The sequence below is a fragment of the Mustela nigripes genome, chromosome 13 (assembly GCF_022355385.1).
Source record: "Mustela nigripes isolate SB6536 chromosome 13, MUSNIG.SB6536, whole genome shotgun sequence".
NCBI lineage: Eukaryota > Metazoa > Chordata > Mammalia > Carnivora > Mustelidae > Mustela > Mustela nigripes.
Window position 1 is genome coordinate 11,477,695 of NC_081569.1, and position 14,733 is coordinate 11,492,427.

The 14,733-nt window shown below is 60.2% G+C and overlaps 1 protein-coding gene across 1 annotated transcript in view; it reads right to left on the reverse strand.

Annotated features, from left to right (window-relative positions):
• Positions 1–595: 595 nt before the first annotated feature.
• Positions 596–14,733, reverse strand: part of RGMA (repulsive guidance molecule BMP co-receptor a) — a 44,726-nt gene continuing 30,588 nt past the window's right edge. Inside the window, exons 3-4 of the mRNA XM_059371632.1 lie at positions 10,537–11,051; positions 596–3,038 (exon numbers count right to left, since the gene is read on the reverse strand). Coding sequence (XP_059227615.1) covers positions 2,316–3,038; positions 10,537–11,051 — 1,238 coding nt within the window. The 3' untranslated portion in view covers positions 596–2,315. The remainder of the gene's footprint in view (positions 3,039–10,536; positions 11,052–14,733) is intronic.

Below are 14,733 nucleotides of genomic sequence, written 5' to 3' on the forward strand. Positions count from 1 at the left end.
CAGACAGGGCCAAACGGACCAGGTGTACAATCTTGGCCCTGCCCTAAGGACCATAGGCAAATCAATTCATCTTTCTGAGCCTCGGTTTGTCTGAAAAACGGGCATGAATGTGTTCCTGATTCACTGCCTGGTTTTAAGAGGCGAAATGAGATGATAGCTAGCAGGAAACCTGTCCCCAAGCAAGTCTCTGTCCCCTCTACTGAGCCATCGCTCTGGCCCTGGGCTGCGTCAGCAGGGGAGGGTGGCAGCCACCGTCCCAGCTCTAGGGCTCCTACGTTGACGGGGACGGCCAACATGGCCCCATCCTGAGTCTGAAGGCAGCCCACCCAACCTCGTGCCCCTACCCCCTTCCTGTTGCACCACCACGTGGCTATCATCTGTCCCCGAAACTGTTCCAGCCTCCCGGGGGCAAGAACACTTGGAGCCCTCAAGCCCCAGAAGGAGAAAAAGTCATTTTAAGAGAAGTAGGGAGCTTGTGTTAAATGGCTTCACCCTCCACAAACACCTGCCACTCCCCTTCACGCGTGCGCACACGTGGGCCTCCCCCCGCCCCCCAACGGAGCCAGCCTGTTCAGAAAGCGAATTCCAACACGGGTTCCAAAAGAAAATAACAAAACAAAAAAAACCCAAACTTTACTTGCATTTAGCCGTTAATAAATAATTTACAATATATACATGCGGTGACACTCTACACAGGTCGCAGACACAAGGACGCAGTGAGGGGTCCCCACTTCCTAGCAGAACGCGATCAAACACAACCAAAATAAAGTGCTTCACTTTTTACTTCCAACATAGGGACCATCTAAAAACCAGCAGGGCGGCCGGGGCCGGGCCTCCCACCTGCCTGCCCTGGCATTGGGCAGCGAGAGGGGACCTCTTGGAGGGGAGGCGGGGAGCCTCCTGGGCCAGTGTATGAGAGGTCCCTGGGGAACAGCAGAAGGGCTGCCCCGAGACTGAAGGGCCAGGGCAGTGCGGGGCTGTGGCAACCGCCCTCCTGCCCCTTTCTGGGAGTGGAGCCTAGCCCGGCGTGGGTCCCTGGGCTCTCTGGAACAGCAGCAGGGGCGGGACTGGTTTGGGGCTCCTCGGATGGGCAGCTGGGCTCACAGTAGGTGGGCGCCAGGGCTCTCGGTGGCGGCAGGCCTCTTCTGGCTGTGTGGCCACGGGCTTAAGGGAGGGGACTAGAGGAACGAGACCAGCCCGTGATGCTCGGGGCTGAGAAGCTTGCGGACCCTGCTCCTCTCCCCGGCCTGCAGATGTGGGGGGACGGGTGGGGAGTGGGGTTCTGGGGGGCAGGGGAGGAGGACGAAGAGGATCAGGGCAGGCCAGCTGGCCCTGTCCGTGTGTGCCTCCTGCCCCCGCCCGGTGGCCCAAGCTCCTCCTGCCCAGGGACTCTTGCCATCTGCTGGGGAGAAGGGGACAGAAACCAAGGGGTACTTCTATTCAGACATTTAGACATGAGGACGTGACCTCCTAAGCACAGGGGGGAGTTGGGGGCGGGGAGGGAAGGAGCCAGAACAGAGCGTTGGAGCCCGTGAGTGGCGTCGCACAGACCTCGGGAGACAGCACTTGCCGCCCTAGCTGTGGGCTCTGGGGCAGAGGCCTGCTAACTGGCCGGAGTCTCCCTTCGGCTCACAGGCAGGCCACGGGCCGGAAGGCACCAGGTGGGCACAACCTTGGGGTCAAGGATGAAGGTTTGCTAAAGATGCCGAGCAGCCCCCCACCAGCCCCAGTCGTCCTAAGGCCCAAAGGGAAAGGAGACCCCGCCTGGTGGGGGGGGGGGGTCCAGCCTCGCCGATGCCCCAGCCCCTCAGCTTAGTGTGTGCGAGTGTGCTCGTGTGAGTGTGTGTGCGTGTGGCGGGCGAGGGCAGCAGTCAGCTGGGCCTGTTTCAGTGCATTGCAGGGGTGGAGGGGGAGGAGCTCAACTCTGATCAATCCCAGTGTCTCTGGCGGGGCCTGGGTGGGGGGCTTCAGCCTGAGGGGCTCTGTTTTGCACATTCACACTGCGGGGCGGGTGGAGGGGAGTGGCTCCCTCTCTCACACAGCTCAACTGTCACAAACATCACAGCACCAGTCACCAGGACCTCTCAGGGCCCCTGATGGAGGGCGCGGGCCATGGGGGGAGGCCGCTCCCACAGACAGCCGGGGAGCTCTGAGGTAACCGTCTCCAGCCCGCCGGCCAGCGGCTGCCTCCACTCCTGACCCCTGCAGACCCTGCGGGGTCTCCACCTCCCCGCCCTCCCCCCCTCACAACAGCCCCAGCCCTCCTGCAGCCGCTCCCTCCCCGGCTCAGGGATAGGCAACGGCCCCTCTCTGCCCTACATGGCCACGGCCTCCAGGAAGGCGGGGAGCAGGGCAAGGAGCAGCAGGCCGCCCAGGAGGGGCCGGGGGGCGGGGGGCAGCCCCGCAGCTGCCGCCTGGCCCGGTGGCTCCCGAGTCCTCTGGTACAGGTGCAGCCTGTCCTTGTTGGAGTGCAGCATCTTGACGTCCTCCAGGGCGTAGTAGGCGGCCAGCGTGAAGTTCACGTCGCCCGTGGTGAGCAGGTCAAAGACGCAGGCCTGGTAGTAGAGGTCCTCCACGGGCAGCTTCTCCTTGCACTTGGCCACGGCCGTCTCGTACGGGAAGGTGTCTGGAGCCGCGGGGGCTGGGCTGGCGGCCGCCGGCCTGCGGGGGCCGGGGCCCTCGGCATTGGCGCCGAAGGCCTGGAAGTCGATCTGCTGGTTGAGGGGGCAGCCCCGCAGGCAGAGGTAGAGGCCCTGGCTGTCCCTGTCCTCCACGGCGTTGACCACCTCCTCGGGCATGCGGACTGCGAAAGTCAGGTAGCGGCCCACCTGGCGCACCACGATGGTGGTGCCGATGTACTTGGCCTGAATCTCCACGTGCTGGCCCGATACCTTCTCCGTGATCTTCAGGCTGTTGGCCCCGTGCTTGTCCCCGCCGTTCTTGGAGCCGTCGGCGAAGGCGGCGGGGAGCTCGTCCATCTCTGCCTGGTACACCTTCTGGTCCACACACTCCTGGAAGTTCTTGAAGATGATAGTGAGCTAGTGGGGGTAGGGAGGGAAGGACAGGGAGACAGGTGGTCAGCGGTGCCAAGACAGCGGAGGGGCGGGAGGCCCAGCCCATGCTGGCGATGCTGCAGACAGGAGCAGCCCCCTCTGTGCCCCACACCCTCCCTTCCTTCCCCATTTGGGTCACCCTGGTACCACCTGCATTATTATGCACTTAATATTCTTCTTAAAAACAACTTGTTTTACTCTAGGATAAAGAGGAAAAAAGGAGAGAGAGACAAACCAAGAGACAGAGTCTTAATGATAGGGGACAGACTGATGGCTCTCGGATGGAGGCGGGAGGGGGTTCGGGGGGAACAGGTGAAGGGGATGAAGACACACTTACCCTGGTGAGCCCTGAGTCATGTATGGAATCATATGTTGTATGTGAACCATACTGAAACTAAAAACTTAGTCAAAACAAAACAAAACAAAACAACCAACTTGTTTTATTTTAAAAAACCCCAACAACCTGACTTAGAATCGGAACTTTAGATCACTACCCTAAATAGAAAACCAGCTCATTTACTATATATAGAGGTGCACCATAAAAAGAAAAGCACAGCTAATTAAAAATAAAACTTCATTATCTATTGTAGTACGCTGAGTAATAGCTCCCAAGATATCAAGCCCTAATTCCTGGAACCAGTTACCGGCTATGCAAAAGAGACTTCGCAGATGTGATTGGGTTAAGGGCACCAAGATGGAGAAGTTATCCTGGATTGGCTGGGGTAAACCCTAAATAGAGCTACAGGTGTGCTCTTAACATGGAGGCAGAGGGAGATGGGACCATCGAAGAGGGGGAAGGCTCTTTCCAGAGAGGCAGAGACTGGAGGTGGGTGACCACAGGCCAGAGATGTTGGCAACCACCCGAGTCTGGAAGAGACACCAAACCGATTTCTCCTGGAATCCTCTGGAAGGACCGACCCTCCTAATACCATTATGTTAGCCCTTGAAGATGCACTCCAGACTTCTTGTCTCCAGCGCTATAAGAGAATACATCTCTGCTTGTGGGAAACCCTGAGTTTGTGGTATTTGTTATAGCAGCAACAAGAAACTAATACGGTCCACAACCATCTCACACGACCTCTCAAGCCGCCAGTGGACCTCCCACCAAATGCCTTCAAAAGGGCTGTGAGCCGCTGGCTGAACATCACAGCAGGTGGGAGGGGACAGATTCATGCTCAGGGAAAGAACGGGCAGGCAGAGGCCGGCAGAGGCCACGGTGGCAGGGCTGCCCTGAGGGGTCACCCAGCCAGGCCTTGGACCTGAGCAGGGGCAAGAAAGAGAGGAGGAGGGCGACAGTCAGGGAAAGGAAGATGGGGGGGCTCGAGAATGAGCATGCAGCTCTGGCCAGGGCAGGAGCAGGGAGGCCCGTGTCTGCTGGTACTTGCAGCCGGGGCTGCGGGGCTGGGCTGAGCTGCCACAGCAGAAGCAGCTGGTGGGGAGGTTCCATGGGGAAGGGTCTTCCTGACGACCACAGACGCAGGCACAGGTGCTGCTTCTCCTAGTCCTGTGGGGCACTGCTGGGAAGGATGACATGACCTCCCATTTATAGCGGAGAAAAGTCACCCTCAGAGAGGTCAAGTGACTTGCCCAAGGTTGCACAGCCACCAGCAAGAGGTAGAGCAGAGTTTAGTCAATTGGTTTCCAACCCCTGGGCTCTTTCTGGCCACAAGCCCCCAGGGTAGGAGGCCTGGGAGAAGGCTGGAGACAAACAGCCTGGGGAAATGAGCATTTCCCCTTTCATCCTGGGGGTAGGGCCAGGCTGCACTTTCCCTCTAATCCTAACTAGGATGATTGCATGGGCTGGGGACAGGAATCAGATCCGGGAGAGAGAGGACCACCGCTCCTTTGTTCCTGTTCCTAGGTGCCAGCTTCTTGCCCCTGGTGGCTTGAAGGCCACTGCCCCCTGAATCAAGGGCAGCTGTGACCTGAACTCCAGCCCATGGCCAGGGAGGGAGGCCGGGTCATGGAGCAAGAGGGCACCCAGGCCTTTTGGTACCATACGTCCTCAGATGGTCTGCAGGCTGAGGGGGCCCTGATGTCCTGGCTGTGGTTGAATTTTGTGCCTGGGCACCCTGGGCGATGTGGCAGTGGCAGGGGGACACCAAGGACGGCCCTGGGAGTAGAGGGCCAGTTGCACGAAGCCCTAAGGGAGTTTCTGGCCAAACAGTGGGGGTATGACAAGTACAAGGGCCCGGGTGTGCTAGAAACCACGAGCAGGTCCTACAGGCAAGGGGAGGCAGGAGAAACGTGAAGGACCCCAGCTCAGGCCCAGGGTTCGGAAAGGCAGGGACCCAGGGTGCGATCTGGGGCCGGGCCACAAGCCAGGCAGCCCAGGGGGAAGCAGGCAGGGCGCAGTCTCAGTCTGGGGCCTCGGGAGCAGAGTTGAAGTTCTAGGCCATCCCACAGGGTAGCGAGGGCCCAGCTGGAGTTGTCGGGCTGTCTCGTCACTGCTCACACTGGTGAAGCGTAGGGGTGACCCAGCCGGGAGTGCATGAGGGGCCTGGAGCCTCAGAGAGAAACTCCCCCTTCTCACGCTGATACTCAGAAAGCTGAGGGCAAGAGCCAGGCTGCAGTCGGGAAATGATGGGGACTTCAAACCCTTGGGCCTCCATCAAAAATACTGAAATTACTGTGGCGCCTGGGTGGTTCAGTGAGTTAAGTCTCTGCTTTCCGCTCAGGTCATGATCCCAGGGTCCTGGGATCGAGTCCTGCATCGTGCTCTCTGCTCAGTGGGGAGCCTGCTTCCCCCCCTCTCTATCTGCCTGCCTCTCTGCCTACTTGTGATCTCTGCCTGCCAAATAAATAAATAAAATCTTTAAAAAAAAAACTAAACTAAAATTACATTTTGTGACTGCACTCGTGTCCGGACGAATACAGTTGAGGTTAGATGATGCTGATTTTTCCTTCTGACGTGAAAACAAATGAAAGCTTTCTCATGGGTCCCTGGAAGTCTTGGGGCCCCTGGCGCTGTGCCTGTTGGGGCCCGGTGGATGGTCAGGACGGATGGAGGCACATTCTGCTGTCTGCAGGGGACACGAGGAGCAGCTCTGTAGCTGGAGGCTGGGGGGCCTGCCAGAGTCCAGGTCTGGGGTGGGCACCGCCCTTTGGGCACCAGACTCGATTTCCTTATCCTCCCCCTGCAAGGCCACTGCCCGGTCCCAAGGAAACAGGGCACCCCGATTTGCTGTGGGATGTCACAGGTGGCTGCGGCCCCTGCATCCCACTTGGAGCCCTACTTGTCGGACCCCAGGAACTTGCCGCTCCCCCACCATCCCTGGCCGACAAAAATGGCCACTTCATAGCTCCACCTCCATTCTGTCCCACGTCCCATGGCGCCCGCCCCAATGTAGACGGAGGCTGCCTGTGGGGGGCCGGGAGGTAGAGCCAGGGTGGTCTGGGCAGTGGGTGGTCCTGACACTGGGGAGGGGGTGAGCGACCAGGGGCTCCGGTGTCCCTGCCCGGTGTGCTGGGGAGCAGAGGGGCGGGGGGGGGGGTGTGTGCTGCTGGTTTCCAAGTGCCATCAGTCTCCTGGAACAGGAAAGGCTGGTTTCCCTCTAACCGTCATCTCTCGTGGAGACAGGCTCCTGGAAGGCTGACAGCCTGCTAGACTCTTCTTGGCACCAGTGCCAGGGACTCAACCACAAGTAACAGCATGAAGGGGCCTGTCGAAAGCCAGGCGGCTCGCTGCCAGCTCGGCCACGGGTGCGGCTGCCACTCCTGCCTCTGCCGCTCCCCCCTTCCCAGGGGCACCCAAGGCCCCTCCACCACACCAGGCCCGGCGCTAAGGACCGTATCCACACACGGGGGCCGAGGAGTCCAAGAGCCTTGTCCTCAAGGAGCTCACAGTCCAGGAGCGTTGCTGGACCGGGGGGCTGAGTTAGGTGGTGGGACAGATGGTACGTTCAGGGCAGAACCAGCACGGGCAAGGGGGCAGGGGAAGGCAGGCGCGTGAGTTCCTCTCCTCCCAGTGGCTCAGTCTTCTCATCTGTACCATGGGCTGCTCCGGGCGCAGCTGGAGGGCGGGCGGTGGAGCTGGGGGCTGAGCTCAGGGCGGCAGGAAGCCGGCTAAAACATGAGTTTGGGCTGGAAAACAACATCTGGATCGCCTATGAGAACAGAGGGTCGGGTCGGGCTGGATGATGCCAGGATCCTGGGAAATGAGCCAAAGGCCCTGGGGCAGAGGGAAGGGCAGGGGGCATGTAGGTTCAAGCGGGCAGAAGAGGTTGGCAGAGGGCTCCTGGGGGGAGGCACAAATACCCCTCCGAGATAACAGCCCCTTGGCTTCTCGTGCTGCCACTGAGGCTCCAGGCGGCCCTCCCACGCTCTGCCAGGCTCTGCTGCCCTCCCATGCCCTGACGCTCCCCAGCTTCCCGCTCCTGTTCTCCCGAGCCAAGCTCTGCAAAGGACTTGGAGGAGGCCCTCCACAGGGCTCAGGGCAGAGCGTCCTGCCTCCACCACAAGCACCCCTCGGCCTGCTTTGGTCCTCCACGATCAGCCCGGGACCGGCCAGGTGGTAGAAGCATGAGGCACGGAGGCTGGCTCCGAGATGTTTCGTAAACGTCTGCGGAATCAACGAACGAACAAAACCAGTGCACCTGAGCACAGAGGCCTACGGGAACAGGTGCGGGCTGGCCGAGGGCACTGGAAAGCAGCTGCTGGTGTAACCCGGTCTGCCTGGGGGGGCCTGCCACTGACGTGGCCACACACCCGGACCCTGTCCCAGCTGGGTCTCTGGGGGTGGGGATGGGGGGACAAGCCTTGTGCTCCCTCCTGGCTGGTGAAGAGGGAACAGAAGGCCGCAGGGCTCTGCGCCTGCTGGGAAGACTGAGCGGACCGAGGTCACAGCAGAAAGCGGCAGGGTCCGTCAAGCTCTGCGGGGGATCCCCATGCTCTCCGGAGCCCCCATGCTGGCATTGGAAGAGGGAGCTCCCACCCCTGATTGGGCACTGCTGCCCGATCCCTGGGCGCCTGGTGCAGACTGGATAGTCAAGTCACTAGATCATTAATCCAGGTGGTTTGGGGACAGCACTGCTGGGCTCCCGGGGTACGCCAGGGAAGAGCTGAGGGAGGTACGCAGGGGTTCTAAGCCCGGGCACATCACCCCGGCCTGCGGGACCCGATGGGATGTGGCCTAAAAGCTCTTGTTCCCACGGTCACCGTCCCCCTACCCCTCGTCAGTGGAGGTTGCAGCCCAGCCTCGCGGGTCACAAACCACCATCCCTCCCAGATCGGCGCTGGGCTCTGTCATCACATCTGGTGCTCACACCGGCCTGGGTTAGGAGGGGCGGGCTTCTGAGGTCCACGTCGCTCTCATACCCTCAGACTCCCCTGTGTGCCCCGGCCCGGGGTGGGACAGGGAGGCGGGAGCCCCTCCCGCAGTCTGCTGCTGGATTTAGAAGCTGCAGCCTCAGGCTCCCGGCGTACATTTATGTTGGCTCTGGGGAAGGAGGGAGGTGGGTAGATGGAGGGGCCCCAGGGAAGGGGGCTGGGTCCCTGATGCAACAACACCCCCCTCCCCCCATTCTGTGGAGGGCGGCCAGGGTGGAGAGAGTGTTGGCCGTGATTCTGCCGTCTACTAGGCTTCACGGCCTGGTGCCAAGGGCCTGCTGGGGTGTCTGTGGGGCAAAGAACCACTTGTTTCTTATCCTGCAGCTGGGCCCAGAAACAGACCCTCTGGAGGCATGTGGCGGCCACCAGGGCAGAGGGAGATGGCAGGTATTTTCCTGGCTGCAGGTCACCTCGCTGTCCTCCTGTGGGGCGTGGGGGGCAGGAAGGAACAGAAACGCCCTTTGTGGACCAGCCGGGCGCTGCCCAACGTGCTGCCTTGCAACGTGCTTTTCCTAGGAAAACAGAGGCGCTGCCAGTCCGGAACCCCCCAGGGGCTCTGGTGGGCCAGGCCCCGAGGCGGCCCACAGGTCCCCATCCCCTGCATGCTCAGAGTCCACCAGCCCCCTAGTCATGAGGCTGCGCCCTTTGATGGCTGAGGTCTGAGGTCTGGTTAGGGGGTCAAAGGAGCCTTTCCTGGAAGCAGGTAGGGGAGGGAGAAGATGGGGGTGTCCAAGTGCCTGGGCCGTGGGCCACATCTGTGGCTGCCTCTGGCTGTGGCCCTGTGAGCAGGACCTGAGACCTGCCACCCAGAGACAGAGGCCTTCTGGGGTCAGAAGATGACCAGCTCTCCGCGGCCTCTGGGGCTCCGGATGAGGACTGTGTCTCACGGCAAATGGCAACATGCCCCTCGGCACAGCCACCTGGCCCAGGTCAAATGCTAGCTCAGCGTTCCCAGCCCGGTGCACTTGGGGTGGAGAGGTACATCCCACTTTGGGGATGTGTCCAAGGTTGCTGCTCCAGCCAGGCAGGGCTGGCCCGAGGGAGGAGGGAAAAGCTGCCTGGGTGGCCCCTGGCATGCTCAGGAAGCTGCTTCTCTATCCTCACTTGTTCCATCTCCGGGTGTTCCCGGACACCACAGCCGGTCAGCCTTGGGCCTGCAGCCTCTCTGGGTAGGCATGGGGCAAAGGAAGGGCAGGGGGGTACCATGCAGCCCTGCTGACCCCATCAGCATCCTAGAGCCCTGGTTCCTGACCCCCTCCACGGGCCAGAATCACTGGGGGCTTTAAAAACACGCATGCGTGTACACACACACACACACACACACACACACACAGCACGCCTGACCGCACCCAGAGATCTGGTGCCATACCCGCCGGGAGAGGGGCCTCGAATCACTATCTTCTAAGATCTATTCAGTTTGTCAACATGCAGTCACGTGAGAACCCACGGGCAGGATCACCCTCACCTCCGGGGCCCTGGGTTCATGTGTCCTGGGAGGGGGACGGAGTTGCCCCCCACCGAGGGCAATGATGGAGACACACCTGTAAAGAGGATTCTGTCTAACTGGGATTTAATACCTGAGTTCTAACAAAGCACAATCTGGGGGCAAGAAAAGAATATTCCCAAAGCTTGAAACAGAGTGCTCTGGCGAGTGTTTCTAAAATTTGTGGACAAGAACCCCAGTAAGAAATCCCCCTCACCCCTGGACCCGGCACTGGCCCAGGTACCCAAGCACACACACGGGCACACACACAACCAGAACTGAGCTTCCTGAGGCATGTACCCTTCCCAGGTGCGACACATGGGCAACCTGCCTTTCCTAGCGGTGTCTGGTTGGGCCCGCCTTCCTGTGCTGCCCAATTAAAAAAAAAAAAAAAAAAAAAAAAAGTGACCGCTGGGTTCTGACCCGGCAAAAGGGATTTCACAAACCCCCAATGGGCAGCACCCGCAGTCTGAGAATGCTCACGCTCCCCACAATGTGAAGAGGTGGTTCCCGGAGGGTTTGTCTCCTGACAAAGACCATCTAGAACATTCCTTTGTAAATAACCAGCCCATTGGCTGGAAATAAGAACACGGAGGGGGAGGGGTTGCAGGCGGTGTCTGGGTCTGGGCGCTGGGGACAGCAGGGCCGCGCGAGCCTCAGCCTCGCCCTTACCTTGCTGGTGGCGGTGGCTGCCGAGCCGGGCAGCACAGGTGTGTTGGTGACCTGCACGTTCAGGTAATTATTGTCGATGAGCGGCCAGGCACCCTGCACTTTGCAGGTCTGGAAGCGGTCTGTGAAAGTCCTGAGGTGCGGGTCCCCGAAGAGGCCGCAGTGCGTGTAGTTGGGGGCCGCCGAGTGCTTGTGGAAGCTCTTCTCGTAGTGGCAGACCTCGGGGCTGTCGGAGCGCTCCTGGCTGTCGCCCAGAGGCGGGAGGGTGCGCAGGCGCGGCTGCGACGTGGGACCATCCTTGGAGCAGTTGTACTGGCTCATGAGGTCCTCTATGCCATGGACGGCCGAGTGGTAGGCCAGGTCGCCCCGGCAGGTGCGGGCCGTGCGCCGCGTGCACAGGGCGTAGGTGCGCAGCGCCGCGCAGAACTCTGGGGCGTCGTCCGAGGCCGGGGAGTGGCTGCCGGCGGTGGCGCTCCAGAACTCGGAGTTGCACTTGAGGATCTTGCACGGGGACGTGGCTGTGGGGGAAAGGAAGGGACACGCCGTCAAGGCCAGCCGGCGGTCTCTGGTCTCCTTGCCCCTGGGGACCAGCGCCGCTGGCACGTGGCCCGTGGCCCGAGAGCATCTCCACCCCGACGGCCCCACCCCTGCGTCACCTTCGCGCCCGGATAGTAAATAGTGCCTGCAGGTGGACGTGCGGTGCCCAACCTGCCTTCCTTCCGCCTGGGGTGACCCCAAGGGGCCAGGCATGCGCCAGCCACCTGCTGCAAGGACCATGCAGGCTCCTCCCACAATCCCCAGCAGGTAAAGCGGAGGGGTCAGGGTTTCTGGGCAGCCCGGCTGTGGGAGCCGACAAGCCACTCTTGGGCCTCTGAGGTCTGCTAACATTGTCACAGCTACCCCCAAGCATTTTGCCATCCTCAACAGAAATGCGGCTGGGAATTAAGCCCCACTGTGTGTTCTGGGCTCTGCTGTGTGACCTTATGCAAATCCTTAGACTTCTCTGTGCCTCATTAGATTACCTAGAAAATGAGGCATAGTAGTATAGGCTTTGTGCGGTTGGTCAGCGTAGTAAAGGACCAAGAGAAGCACTGACTAGAGCAGGTCAGTGACAGCTGGCTAGTAGGATTCCTCAAGGAGCTTTGGTCACAGGGGGATGCCTGGGTCCTGTCTCCTTGTCTGCCGAGCACGGCCGGCTTCCCTCTTGGTCGCCATCTCTCCTTCCCTCCCTCCTCTGTCCTGCTCAGGAGAGTATGCTGGGAAGCAACTGAGAGCCATCACCTTGGATCTGCCTTAATTTGTTTTTTTTTTTTTTTTTAAGTCACCCACAATCTTTGAGACCTGACAATTAGCTACAAATGGCTATGCCTGAAAACTGTGCCTTGAACACACCTGAATCTTGTACCTGGACACATGGAGCCTGCCTTCCTGGCTTCCCAGATTCTTTTGCACGGTCCCTAGTAACTTCGGCAGCCAGGCATGCAGACGGGTAGCAGAAAGGAAGGCTCTCCACAGGCTCCAGGAGCAAAGGGACTGGCAGACCAGCCTGGGTTGCAGCCCAGCGCTGGAGTGATCAACAGGAGGATGGGGCATTCGTTCCCAGCCTGGCTTGTGAACCCTCGGAAAGTCAGTTTGCTTCTCAAAATCAAGTTGCCAATAAAGCCAGGGGCAGTAATAGGTAAGGGCAGGCTAAGGAACATCTGAGCAGCTGCTCCGGATGGCCTCTTAGAGATCTGTTCCCTCTGCAGACACCTGTGTGGAGCTGAAGCTGACGGGCCCAGGTCACACACCTGGGCACGGGGGAGCCCGCGCTTGTCCTAAAATTCAGGCTCCTCTCCTAACTTCACCTGTGTTTGTCACCACTGCTGGCAAACAAGGGTGTTTCTGGTGGAGTCTGGGTGGACATTTTTTCTTTTGAGAAGTTACGTATTTACTTAAATGTGCCTTAGGAAAAATAAAGCAAATTTGATATGAGAGCTATAGATTTTTCCATTTTCACAGCTTTATTTTAAGTAGAAGAACCGTGCTGACTCCAGGGGATTTGGTTAATAAGAGGGGGTAATTGCCAAGAAGAGGCATTTGGGGTGAACAGGGGAAAGGCACTCGTTGGGACCCCCCACCCTCCCTGCCCCCCAGTGGTCTTCCTCCCACAGATGTGTGCTCCTGGGGCAGGGGTCCCTTGAAACGCAGCTAGATGATTCTCTGGCCCTGCCGTCTTCATATTTAACTAAACCTAGAGAAGACACCCAAGGCCCAACCGACGTTGCAAAAGGGCTAAGGTGAGGTGAGGAGAGGGGGTAAGGGTGAGTGGAGGGCTTGCCGTGCAGAGGAACACGGTACAAAGACACTGGCTGTGGGGGCCACCACCTCTCCGCCTATGGTTGGCAGCCCCCATGCACGGTCCCCTCAGGCAGCCTCACCAGTGCCAGGTGCAGGATGTGCTGACCTGTGTTGCTGCTTTCTCAGAACCATGGAGATCGGGATGTCAGAGGAAACGATCTAAAGAGGACACAGCCTGTGCTGAGTGGTGGCCACCTGGGCCGCGCCCACACCGCCCACCAGGTTCGGGTCCCCCTCTGGTGCTCAGCGTGCCCGGAGGGGAGAAGGGCCACCACCTGTCCCTTACAACCAGATGGCACAACCCCAAAGCAGGAGCTCTGTTGGCCTCAGCTCAGCCAAAGCGGACTGGGGACAGCAGAGAGCCACGTCGGAGCTACCAGACTCTGTCTCTGGCTGGTCTCTGTCTCCAGCTCTCCCTGTGGCTGCTGGTCTCTGTCTCCAGCTCCCCCTGTGGCTCCAGGGTCAGGCCCCTTGGCCCTGCTCGCCTCCCTGCGGGGCACAACCAGGCTCACCTGCGGGCTTCTCTGGCCCCAGGTCTCTGGGAAGGAGCTGCAGCAGGGTTTGCATCTGGCCTCTCGGGCCCAAGAGCCCACGCGCAGAGCAGTTCCCTGGCAATTAGCACATTGAGCATCGACTCCGCCCCGCCAGCCACTGAGCCCAGCTGGCCCTTCAAGGGTGCACTTTACCACCAGTGACCTCCAGCCTCTCCTTGTAGACCCCTCCTGCGGATTCCCCCACCAGCTGGGAGGCCTGTGGTCCCCAGGTGCTCTGTGGCCGTGCCCGCTGTAGACCAGTTAGTTCCCAGGGCCTGCTTTGCAGGGTGGCTCAAAGGCAGGGGGCGAGAACGGGCCTCGGGCAGGACCAGCCTGCACGCAATGTGGGGTATGCGAAGTGTCTCACTCCTGACCCCCATTTGTGGCTCTATCCCCACCCCTGGGCGACTCCACAGGTGGTGATAAGAGTCTGATGTCTTTCCTGCCTTGAAAATGGCTCAGAGCAGTGTCTCTGAGGTAGAACTCTTCCAGGATGTCTGGGGCTCGTGACTGAAATCCTCCAGAGGTGCCACAAAAGTGGGTCCCTCCCATGCTCTGGGGTCATCAGCGGGGATCTGCCAGCACTTAATCCTCTGTTCAGAGCAGCGCTCTTCAAAAGTCCACTTCAAACGTGCACACTAGCTGCCTGGGCAGAGTCCCCAGGCCTCACTGGGCTGGAGACTGCACTTCAGCCAGGCTCCCCAGGGAGGCCCGTGCTGCTGGTGCACTCTTTAGAGTTGGGCCGTTTTCTTTTCAACAGTCCCAAAAGGGCCAAGTTAGAACCTCCTGGAGCCTGGCCAGTCTGGAGTGTGTGCACGGGGCATTTCCTTTGGGGTGGGAGGGGCTGCAGAGGGGGCAAAGGGAGGAGGCCCCTCTCCCAAGGGGCAAGCCCAGCAGGGATGCAGCTGCCAACCCAGAGCAGTCCTGGACACCGCCCCCGGACCCTCTGCCCTTGGAGAACAGGCCTTTCATCAATCAGTTCAACTCAGTGGGGCTCCTTCTCTTGCTCCCCACCCACTTTGGAGCCTCCCAAGAGTGGTGATGGCAGCTCCGCCCACCACCCCCAGGGGGCGACCGAGGTCATCCTGGGGCTGCCCTTGCCCCAAAGAGATAGACCTTCCACCCCAAGCAGGGTCTGCACAGGGGTGAACTCCTCCAGCCCCTCACTCCCCTGAAGTCCTGCCCGTCCCATTTCTCAGCTATCTGGAGAATGTTCCCGATGCTGTCACCCAGGACTAGGGACAGACCTGGGGAGATGCGAAGGCGACACTGGCCACACGGAGTGGTGGGCACTGGAGGGAGAGTGTCAGGCTCACAGTCCTGCTCT